The sequence below is a fragment of the Sardina pilchardus genome, chromosome 5 (assembly GCF_963854185.1).
Source record: "Sardina pilchardus chromosome 5, fSarPil1.1, whole genome shotgun sequence".
NCBI lineage: Eukaryota > Metazoa > Chordata > Actinopteri > Clupeiformes > Clupeidae > Sardina > Sardina pilchardus.
Window position 1 is genome coordinate 27,757,886 of NC_084998.1, and position 11,901 is coordinate 27,769,786.

General features: G+C 39.6%; 2 protein-coding genes across 2 annotated transcripts in view; one reads left to right on the plus strand and one right to left on the minus strand.

Annotated features, from left to right (window-relative positions):
- Positions 1–1,084: 1,084 nt before the first annotated feature.
- Positions 1,085–8,744, minus strand: LOC134080866 (uncharacterized). Its single transcript, XM_062537477.1, has 8 exons — positions 8,547–8,744; positions 7,929–8,114; positions 5,914–6,228; positions 5,044–5,460; positions 3,740–3,841; positions 3,221–3,361; positions 1,680–1,714; positions 1,085–1,584 (listed from the first exon to the last, which is right to left on the minus strand). Exons 1-8 carry the CDS (start codon positions 8,602–8,604, stop codon positions 1,513–1,515), a joined length of 1,326 nt encoding a protein of 441 aa, XP_062393461.1. The 5' UTR covers positions 8,605–8,744; the 3' UTR covers positions 1,085–1,512.
- Positions 8,745–10,401: 1,657 nt separating this feature from the next.
- Positions 10,402–11,901, plus strand: part of faxdc2 (fatty acid hydroxylase domain containing 2) — an 8,353-nt gene continuing 6,853 nt past the window's right edge. The window contains exons 1-2 of the mRNA XM_062537181.1: positions 10,402–10,507; positions 10,953–11,002. Of these exons, the coding sequence (XP_062393165.1) occupies positions 10,955–11,002 (48 nt within the window). The 5' untranslated portion in view covers positions 10,402–10,507; positions 10,953–10,954. The remainder of the gene's footprint in view (positions 10,508–10,952; positions 11,003–11,901) is intronic.

Sequence of the window (11,901 nt, forward strand, 5' to 3'; positions counted from 1 at the left end):
AATGTTTAGCTTATTCACCTAAGATATCCGTGCATAAGCATATAATTTTATATAAACAGGATGGTAATAGCATCCCAAATGCAATGCGATCACATATTTTCTAATTCTAGGATAGTAGGCTACAGTAGCCTACCTTGTCAAAATGCCCTTGACATTCCCATCAGATAAGCTTTCCTACAAAATGGAACCAAAGCTGCCATCTTTGCCCATATAAGGAGATCCGGGTGTTATTTGAAGCTACAGTAACTACCTTTGACAAGTTGCATTGCAAGTTAGCTCTGGTTGCAAAAATCTAACTTTGCCGTCATAGGTATATTGAAGCTGACAGTACCAACTCAAAGGCATGCAGGGGACAAAAGTGTTTTGAGCAAAACATCTGCATTTCAGACTTCTTCATCCTCAAGAGAGCTAAACAGGTGCCATATTTCAAAATTTTTCCCATTGCGAAATCGAAAGATATCGAATCTCAAAGATGGTAGCTTTTATGTAGGCAAACTTCAGAAGTCTGTGGTTGATCAAAATTAGAGGGGTCTAGTTTAAGGACTATAACCACTAGATGGCACTAATCAGCCTATGCTCAACTGTGATTAAAATTGCCTGAGGCTGAACATGCGACGCAAGCATAGCCTACTGTGTCTGTGATCCATTTCCTCTGACTGGCTGCATGGACATGAATTTTTGCCGGTTTGCTTTTTGTTTGTTTGTTTTAGCTTTGCTTCCTTGCATGTAACTGTATTGATTGATTGATAATACATTGGTTCATTCAGTTAATGCTGAATTAGTATCATGTAATGTTGCATAGGTTCCTTTTCTGTCTTAAAAAAAATCTCAAACCTTTAAACTATGCCAGACATAAGACCCACCTTTGTTACATGTAGTTAGATTCAGTGAAGCTTTTGAGACATTTAGTATTTATACTTTTGTATTTTTTACTTTAGTATTTTTGGATATGGTTAACAATATCTTGCGTTGTACAAGGCTAGCCACTGTAGTTCACTCTAAAGTAAATTACAATAATGCAGTACTTTCTTTTTAAGTCTCTTGTTACATTTGTTTTGGTGATGAGTCAACATTGCCATTATTTCACATCACACTTTATTACTTTTTGTTCTTCTTACAAGCGGTTGCAACTGTTCTTCTTATATTTACAAGGGTATGATGTGCATCATAAAACAAGGCCACCATAAACAGAATACATAATATAACACATAATATATAACGTTTAGAATATGGCTTATTATTGCTTATTATACGGCTCTCTAGAATTTTGAGAGAGCTCCCATTCACTTTGAATGGGCCTCCCCAACGTTCTGCGGTGAGTTAAGTAAGGGATAATGTAGCAGAACGCTGGTCAATATCGGGAAAATAAGGACCGACAGGGCGAACCGGACCCCGACGCACACTGTACCCAAACTATCAGGTTTTGGACACCACAGGGCTACTCCAGAGGATTTATCCCTCAGACACACTTCTGAGTAAGACTGCTCTCAATCAATGAAATGAGTCTCTGTTTTAAATGCATGAATTCATCTTCAGTCCAGCGTATATGACTGTGACATCCTCCTCCTCAGTGCCACCAGCAGCCTAAACAAACCCAGATAAAACAGCACCAATTAGATAAGAGAGCAGTTTACCTTTGCTTGGATATAGATATACATAGACGCTGGAGATAAACTTACAGCAGGAGGATCTGTAGGTGCAACATGTGAGAAAACTGAAAACAACAGAAAAAGATGGCAGAAAACATTATAGATACATGTATATAGACACATAATAGATATGATAAATTAATTATGATGGATGTACAGTATTTACAAACAACCGGAGTAAATAGTGAAATGTTATACATGACATATTGACATAAATATGAAATGCTGTGACAACCAAAAATGTAGACAAAATAGAAAAGATAGAAAAAAAACGTGTATGTGTGAGTGAGTGTGAGTACTGTATGTGTGTGCGGGTGTGTGTGAATGTGTGGTGTGTGCATGTGCAGCAAATTACTGTTCACACCGTCAAATGTCTTTAGAAATACAAATGAATAAGCCCTTAAGCATTAACTGAATCTGGTGTATCACCTGAAAACAAAATTAAACTAAATCAAATAGACTTTGAAAAGGACTTTGACTTGACCGTTGACTGTTTGTAGCATATCACACACCACAATACACTCGTCTCCATAAGATCAGCCCATCTACACTGTACATTCATGACCTACGACCTACAGAGAATCCACATGTGAGTCCACACTGCTTTATCTCCAGGTCAAGGCTGCAGAGAGCATAATATTGTACAACCCACAGGGCCCCTCAGTTGTGACATAATGCTGCTTAAAGATTATTATTACATGCACAGTCATCTCCAACTGACCCGACACACAGAGTCCAATCCAAGCCCACCCCTCTCTGGAACTCACAAAACTGTTAATTACCTCCGCCAAGGAGGTTATGTTTTCATCACGGTTTGTTTGTTTGTTTGTTTGTTTGTTTGTCTGTCTGTTTGTCTTTTAGCAAGATAACTCAAAAAGTTATGGATGGATTTCGATCATATTTTCAGGATAGGTCTGAAATGAGGAGTGATCTGTATGACCATCTGGATCCAGGAGGCGGTTATGTTTTTGCTGGCGGAGATCTGCACTCTCAAAGTGCTTTTCTAGTTGGACTCTAGATTGAGCACAATTACAGCAGCATTCTAGAAGCCATAGGTGCTTCTTGCACAGATTAGATTGCAGCAGCAGACTACAATGCAACTATGCTTCAACTAATTAGACTGTGATACCTGTTTATTTGAATTAATTTCTTCCCCTGGCCTTCACATAATTCTTTCGTTTATAATTGAATAATTCCTATCACAATACAATTCAAACAAAGTGCAGGCAGAAGTGAGCTCTCTCATTAGCTGTTGTATAACAATAGTACATCTGTGCCTTATCTTCGCTGATAGATTAACAATGAATTTGCTCTAACTTTTTTTTTATTTATTAACAAAAACAAAACAGTTTTTAACCAATTATGTTAAAACTCTTGCTAATAACAAACTGCATGTATGACAAATTATATCACTGTTGTTTCATAGTTTCAAGTGTGACATAAGTGTGTAGTTGAAGACGAGTGAAACTGACAGCTCGCAAACAGAAGGTGCTAAATTTTGAAATGCTTTTTTTTCTGTTGATTTAATTCAAACTGAAAGTTTCGAGAGTAACGAGAGGAGAGGAACTAACCTTTGCTCAGATCCTCAGTGGGTTTTCTCTTGAAGTGCACCGATGCGTATGTCACATTCCCTCTGTGGGGCAAAAGCCCCTCAGCACACGACTCTTCACCTGCTGTCTTACGTTCATCCTCATCCTCACACACTTCTACATCTGAAAAACACAACATCAACTATAAATTCAAACTTAACACACACACACACACACACACACACACACACACACTAGCACACAAGATGCACTGTCAAATGTCAAATGTACTAGTTACATAAACAGTCAATTATATAGACCACCCAAATGTCCAAACTGAGAAGTAAAAATAAAACACAAGTTAATATATTCAGAAGAAGTAAAACATTTGGTTGAAAAAGAAAAGGAAGGCGTCAGAAAGGTTGATTGAAGTAAATAAACCGAAGAGGGAACTGAGTTACTGAAAACAAATGCCCCTCTAAAGACAGGCGTTTAAAATCCTCTCAAGGAGCACAAAATGAGTCAAGTCAAGTAATTGTATTTGTATAAGAGCATGAGCACCTTTTTCTGTGAGTTTCCACAGCAGCAGAGCGGTCAGAGCCACCAAGCTGACCACAAGCAGGCCACACACACTCATGACACAGACATGTAGGACACTCACTCCTGCAGGGACACACAACAGCACTATCAGTCTTAGTAATGAGCACATGTATACAGCGCTGGGGCAGTAGCAGCTACTAAACACAGTTGCAGTAAAATAATAAGACACAGTCATGACCTGACACAGGGACCCAACACCACTCCTGAGAGATATAGCAGTAGCAGTAGTATTGAGCAGCAGTTGTAGCATCAATTGTCAACATTAACAACATCACAAACATAGCAAATAACATTAATTACAATACTATTATATAACAACAACACATACTGTTGCTGTTTCTGTTATCGCTGTTATTATTTTTCTGTGAAAATGTTGCCTGTAAAATTAATATTATACAATAAATAAACACTGATAGTTGCCTTCAAACAATAATAATCTACTGACTGATTACACACTGAATTTGAAATAAGGGCACAGTTTCTGAAACCTGTGAATCAAAACCAACATCAAGTCAGCAGAACTTCAAAGGTTTTACACTCAGTTTTAAATTGCATGTAATCGCATGTCTCACAACGCTGTCTCCAAACGACACAAGCCCCAAACAAGAGCATGGCCTATGATGGAGACATATTTCTTGGCCACGCACAAACAGGAAATGTATAGACAAAAGTGTTCTTTTTTTCATATATGCACAGCCTACTGTACTTTAATGCGTGCACTTGTTTTTGCAACATTTTTCAAACAAATACTGTTACACTACTGTTAGCTGTTCCCACTGTGTCCGTGAGTGCATCACGTAGACTATTCTGAGTGGACTATTCATTTTTTAACATTAGCATTTTAACATAACATATGAAGAATTTTGCTCAGCGGAATACGCACACTGAAAATGCGAATGGAAAAAAGCAAATCACAGATGTTAAAAAAAGAAAGAAAATGTTGTTGCAGTGTGTCAGAGCGTTAAATGAATAACCTATTAAATGTAACAATTAAACAGTATATTATGTCATAAATGTAAATGTGAAATGTGGCACATGTTGCAAAACAATATTAAATATATAATACAAAATATACCGCTATTTTGAATTTAGTGTTTCATTATGCACGGGACGTCTGTATTTCTTTGTATGTACATGTAATTACATGTAATTTCTCCCTCACTAAAATGAAAAAGGAATGCAAGGACAATACAGTAAAGGAATGAATGGATGGATGGATGGATGGAGGGATGGATGGATGATGAAAGAATAACTTGAGCCCACACCTGCCGATAACTCTGTGTGGTCTGTTGCCGTGATGCTACTACTGGTATCCTCAGCGCTCTCACTGTGTGTTCCCATCAGAGTTGTGGCCCTCCGCACCGTCGTCGTGTGTGTGGTGGTTTGTTGTGTTGTGGTGTGTTTGGACACGTTCAGCTGGACAGGCAGCAGAGCTCTCAGTGTGTCCTTGTGGAAAACTGCACAGGCCCACTGGCTTTGGTCTGACCTGATGTTGCTCACGATGTGAGAGACAGCAGCTGCGTTAGTCTCACAGTGACTCGCGGAACTACGGTAATGGTGACTGCAATGGTTGTTGGTGTCCAGGTAAATCCAGCACACCTGCCCAGGTGTCTTCAGGTGAGAGAGAGAGCAGCGCAGGGTCACGTCTCCTCCCTCATACACACGCTGGGGCTCCACTGTGGCTGAGGACACACACACACACACACAAGCCGCTCTAATGAAGTCAAGCCACTCCAGACCTCAAGCTGAGACAGTGTGAATACACCAGACACTGCATGTATGCTCCCCTCTTCAAACTCTTATCAGTATTCCATGCGGAAAACTGCACTCTGTACTTTAATTGAATGCGTTATTCACAGTCTCCACACATTAAAGAACACGAATGCATTCCAAAACCTTAGTCATGGATAAAACATTTATTTTATTATCCTCCAATCAGGCTTATCTTTCAGTCTGAAACGATCTTATCATTATATAACCCTAAACACAACCACACACAGTGCAAATGTTATCTGATGTTCTCTTCTTCCCTTCAATATTGCTCAATAATTAAGTCATTGATGGATTCATTGAGAAAGATTCAAATAATCAATAAATTAATTAAAAAAAAATGTGTTTGTTTGTAAATCACTCACCCTGAATAACCACCAGTTTGTAGAATGTCTGTTTCGTTGAGCCTTCTCCCGGCTGTGTCATTGTACACCGGAACAGCCCTGAGTCACCCCACTCCACAGAGGAGATGTCCAGCGAGAAGTCATTATCTCCCCCTCCTATTTTAGATATTCGCCCTGTAAAGGGCTCTGAGCTGTTAGAGATGGGTTTGATATCTCTGCCCCTATGTTGTCTCCAGCCCCATGTGCCTGTGTACCTCTCAGAGCCCAGGTGTTTGCAGAAGAGATGGGCAGACTGACCCACAGCTCTGTACAGCAGGCTGGTGTCTCCTGAAGAGGCTGAGAGAAACGTACATACATGTGGAGCATCATCCTATGCACATCTCATATTTATCAATATCATATTACAGTTTTTTCTGATTGGTTAAGCACTTTTTTTGTAACTATTGGCTATTTTGGCAAAACTCTACACACAAATAGTAAAACCTTTCACCAAATTATCAAAACATTGTAGTTCTCTTGCAAAAGCGAACACAGCTTGATTAACTCTTCACACCTTTGTAAAAATGGTGTTTCTGTATCAATCAGTAAACACAACCCATCAGCACACATTGTGTCAACTACACACTGATGGTATGAATACAAGACACATCTGGCTTTTGCTTTCTCTGTGCACAAGGTAGGCTACAGTATGTCAGTTTGAGGTCATACTTTTGTCATAGTTCTGTAAACATATAGGAATCCAAACTTCATGTATTGGTGTTCACACTCATCAAAACAAATACAAAGTCAAAACACAAAATAGTAATTTCACTGAGACAAAAAAAATCTGTCTACATCATGACATCTCTCTGGGTACGGCCACAAAATTTCATCTACAGTACATTGCATGCAATGTCCTCCTGTCCAAGGCACCGGGCTCCTTGTCCTTGTCGTCCTCTCCCTCTCGCTCCTTCACCTCCACATCCTCTTCCTAGGCCTCCTCTAATTCTCACTCTTCCTGCTCCTTCCATTGTACACACGGATATCTTACCTGTGCCTTATTTACACTGCTTAGGCTGATTGCAAAGTGAACTAATGATCTAAAACAGTTTTCACATGTGAAAATGTGCCAGACAGCAAAATAGTGTTAATGATAGCCATACATGTGTATGATTTTGCTAGGAGTGTGTTGGACATTTGGTAATTGAGTGTAAGCAGTGAGTTGTGTTTAAAGTTCCGCAAAAAGAGAGTTGTGCAGTGAATTGTGCCTACAGTTTTGCAAAGTGTGTGTTACAAAATTGCAAACTGAGTTCAAAGCAGTGTTTGTGCTTTTAGTTTTGCAAACTCAGTGAGTGGTTTTGCTATATGTGTTAATAGTTTTAGAAATTGTGCTACAAGAATCACAATTAGTGCTTTAGCATTCAGAAAAAACTGTAATTCATGTAATTATCATTATGATATAAGAATAGAAACACTAGAATGGCCATACAGTACATTAACACAAACAGCCCATACCTTTTGCATTATTTATACATGTGGAGATAGAAGTGTGTATTGCATTTAAGTATAACATTTAATTTAAATGATAGTAATTGCTTCAAAATTAGTGTGACATTAATTTGGGCATATATTCATGAAATAGTATTGCATATATTGACAAATGATCACATAGTTGTGTACCAGACTGTTGAATCAGCACGACCAATCTAATTTATAGTGTTGTCTGAATAATTATGGGAAAACATTACTTTGTCTCCTACAGAATTTCAACCAAAAGTAAACTGACCAGTAAAATACAGCTTTCTATCTATAGATTATGAATTTATGATTGATGTAAATACCATTGTGATAAAAAAAAAAACCCATAAAATTACTGTACATGACAATGCGCTGAAAATGTGGGACTGAATATAGTGTTCAAATTCAGATTGATTAACATTAACATAAAATTACAGCTGATTACCACCAAGTGCAATTATCTGCAAATGGTATATTCTACTTGTCTACAGCTGATGAATCATCATGCAGAGTGGTGTACATACTGTACTATAATTTACCATGTCTCCTCTCCAGCATGATCTCCTCATCGTAGCATGTGTAGCGTCTTTTCTCTTGAAAGTTCTGCACCAGGAGATGGGCCGTGTTGTCCATCTTCAGCTGTATGTCGTTGGTTCTGGTTCCGTCCCAGCTGCTCTTACATCTCTCACTCACATCACTGCCAGGAGCCACCTGAATCACTTTACCTTCAGAGAAACACACAATGACCTGATATCAGAGCAATTAGTCAACACATCTAAAATTTTAAAACATCATCATCAAAAAGTAAAAGCATATATTCTATCTGCATCCCAGAGAATGGGTATCACTTAGATGATAAGATTTCTTATTTCTTATAGTACTCTGCCTGTGTCTGCTTTATTTGGCTTAGCATATCTCTTCCAAATGCAAAACCCCCCCCCCCATATATTTAGAGAGAAAATGTAGATTATTTCATCACATCAGCAGACAAATGTCGCGGCATGTTTAGACCACCTCAGAAGACAGGTCGACATGATGGAGACTATCGCTATGCTGTTATGGAGGACATGACAGTCGCCATTCCAAGCCCACCAGCGTGGATGCGCGTCTGTGGAGAAAATGTCTCATTTCGCTGTATGAGAGGACGCGTCTCTTACCGTCTCTGAGCCCACTCAGGTAGAGCAGCAGCAGGCCTACGGAGAAAAGGTTCATCATTCTGGCATACACATCAAACACATTCTGACATATAGGATGGTAGATAGCGCTGCACTAATACTGCTGGTGTATCTGCAGCTGTGTGTCTGATTTCCTGTAAACAGAAGTGTGAAGTTTCCATTGTCACCCGTCCTGCTCAGGTCATACCCTCCACCACAGCAGAAACCACAAGCCTTACCAGACGCCATGCACTTAAGCACACTGTATTTACAGCAAACTACAGTCTTCATGTGGACACTGTGACATGTCAAGATCACAGGGGGAAATGGAAACTAGAGAAACTATGGCAAATTACATTTAGCTATCTGTGGTTAAAGTTAAAAGATGAAATTGAACTTAGTGTAATTATAATTAGCTATCTGTAGATAAAGTTAAAAGACTACATTTAATTGTAATTTCATTAGCCACTGTATCTGTACTTAAAGTTAAAAGATTAAATTGAACTTGGTGTAATTTCAACTAGTTATCTGTAGTTAAAGTTAACGGACTACATTTAATGTGTGCAATTTAATGTAATTTTAATTATTTAAATACTTACCTCATTTGATATATTGTAAATATGTATTTAAATGTATCAGCAAATTTCACTGACTCAGTAGATGCTTATCTAAGGTGCACATCTGCCCTCTGAGGTCGTATTTTTAGTAACGCTCAGCGGCTTTCCTGAGAATGGCAACCCCTCTGACTGCAGAAACGGAATGTTCCACAGCGCACGTCTGATGAGGGAACACCCGTTAAAAATGACAATACATAAATCAAATGAAGAAAACAAACAAACAAACAAGTCAATACAATGTAATAACGGCGTGAAGAATGAACTTGAGGTACGGAATGTGCGCTCCTTTCTCTCCTGCCGAGCTGCTGGGGTTGAACTTTAAATGTTAGACAGGATGTGGGTTCTGCTTATCTAAACAAAGCTCACATGAGATATGTCACTTGAGTATAATATTCGGTTGGCGGCCCGTGTAGCTGTGAACAGCTAAAGAGCTGGTCTATTCTAGGCAATTAAACTGAGCCCTTTGATTTTAAAGGCCACGTCAGACACCAAACAGTCAGGTTGCCAGTGTCTGAGGGAGGGGTGGACAATCATATTCACAGTTATGACACACACACAGTATGATTCAAATCATTTCAGTGTCAGTTAAGAGGTGTAGAACACACACACACACACACACACACACACGCACACACAGAATCAATGACGACTGCTTTCACCTGTAGTAGTGGCCCTTGGAATTCACCTTACACATTGCACGCAATGAGGTCATACTTATTATAGCAAAATTACATCATTATAGAATCAGATAAGACAGCCTGATTCCTATCACACACACATCTGCGGCCAGAGGCCCTTAGTTGTTCATCTTCACAAACCTGAGAGGTCATGGGGGGTTTCTGCTGCAGCTCCTGCACCTCTGTATGGCCTACAATAACACACAAACACACACACACACACACACACACACACACACACACACACACACATTAGACCCTGATTTTTCAGCAGAAGGCCAGCTAGCTCTGACCTATGGGGTCCCCAAGACACTCAAAACACTGCATAGGCCCTACGTGGAAATCGGTGATAATAGACCTAGCCTAGGCTATCTCTAATATTTTCTTATCGGTCTTGTTATTCAAGTTTCTCTCGGGACAATAAAGGTTGGATAACACTGGCTTCTCACCAATACATAACCAAAGATTGTACATTGGTGGAGCTCCTAATCATATCCGTGATCAATTACAGTCGACAAATGACCGGTACTGGCTAGCGCATGTGGAAGGGCGAACATGTGACCTGACACACCACCAATCAGGACTCGTTTATGGCGCAGATATTGTCAACAAAAGTTCTGGATTTGGGGCTATTGGAGTTGATCGTCCGAGAGCTAACCCCACACTACAGGTGAGTTTTAACAGTGTTATTGAGTTTCGATTCCTCATAGGTTATAACATCTTTATGCGTTGGCAACGAATTAAACGATGTCGTGTAGCTTTTGGACGTGTGTTATTTTTGTCAACGCGATAGCCTACTAACTGTAGCCTACCTGCGGGTGCGTCGTCAATTCTTTGCTCTGTCCTAGCTTACACACCGGCCGGGGGTTATTTGACGTTGGCGTGAAACTTCTGTGCCTTGCGGTAGGGTAATGCATAAAGCGTTTGATTGACTACGTTGTGTGACCTTCCAAAACGCAGTTGTCCTCGTTTCCACCAGAAACCTAATTTCGAAACCGTGTTCCCGATACAAATTTACGTTCAGAAGTTCATGGTGGCTACTTGGGAAATGACTTCTAGTAGCCTTATGCGTGACCAAAGCAGACACACATAACTTGCTTTGTTTTCTCTTGTAGACATGACTAAACAGACGGTTCAATCACAGACGGATCAATGCGTCAACCAGGTAAACACATTTGTATTGTCTAATGTATTTTCTTTGCAAAACAATTTCCAAACAAAACACCGATGACTTTGGTCCCATGTGTGAGGATGTGGGTGAGCGAAAGTGTGTGTGTGTGTGTGTGTGTGTGTGTGTGTGTGTGTGTGTTGTGTAGGGATGGGTAGTATGATAGGCCTAGGCAGCCTATAGGATACATGCATTTAAATTATGTAGGCCTATTTCAAATACAAATAGTAGGCTATTTTGACATTTGTATTTTATTAGGTTGAAGAAAATGCCCTCATATTTTGTATCAGAATGTGTCAATGGGGTGTTTAGATATTGAGATAGATTTTTAGGTAAAACCAATACTTTTGGTGATGTGATTACATCATAAAAGTGCAAAACTATGAATGACTGGTGCTGACTGATTTAGGAAGATGATCCAGCGCAAGATGAGTAACGTGCACACACACACACACACACACACACACACACACACACACACACACACACACACACACACACACACACACACACACACACTCCCTCTCTCACAGCAACCTCAAGTTTCTTGAGAACTTTTCTACAAAGCCAGCTGCTTTTTCTTGAGAATCCAGTTTATCCAGTTGGAACACATGGAATCGCTGCAACATATTTCTCAAAACAGTTGTCTTGTGTAGCCTATCACCTAATACAAAATCCATTCAAAATCCATATGTTCCTTGGTGTCAAAATAACACCATGAAGCACTTACACTTAAAAAACAACTAGGGTCATGGACATGCCTGATCAACATCATTACGGGGTGCAATGTCAAGCATTCCGGGCATACACTGTCAATGTCAGAGACTTATTCTCTGTATTATGTCAGTGTACCATGAGTTTGAAGTCGTTATTGTAAGGTAATAGAACTGCATTGT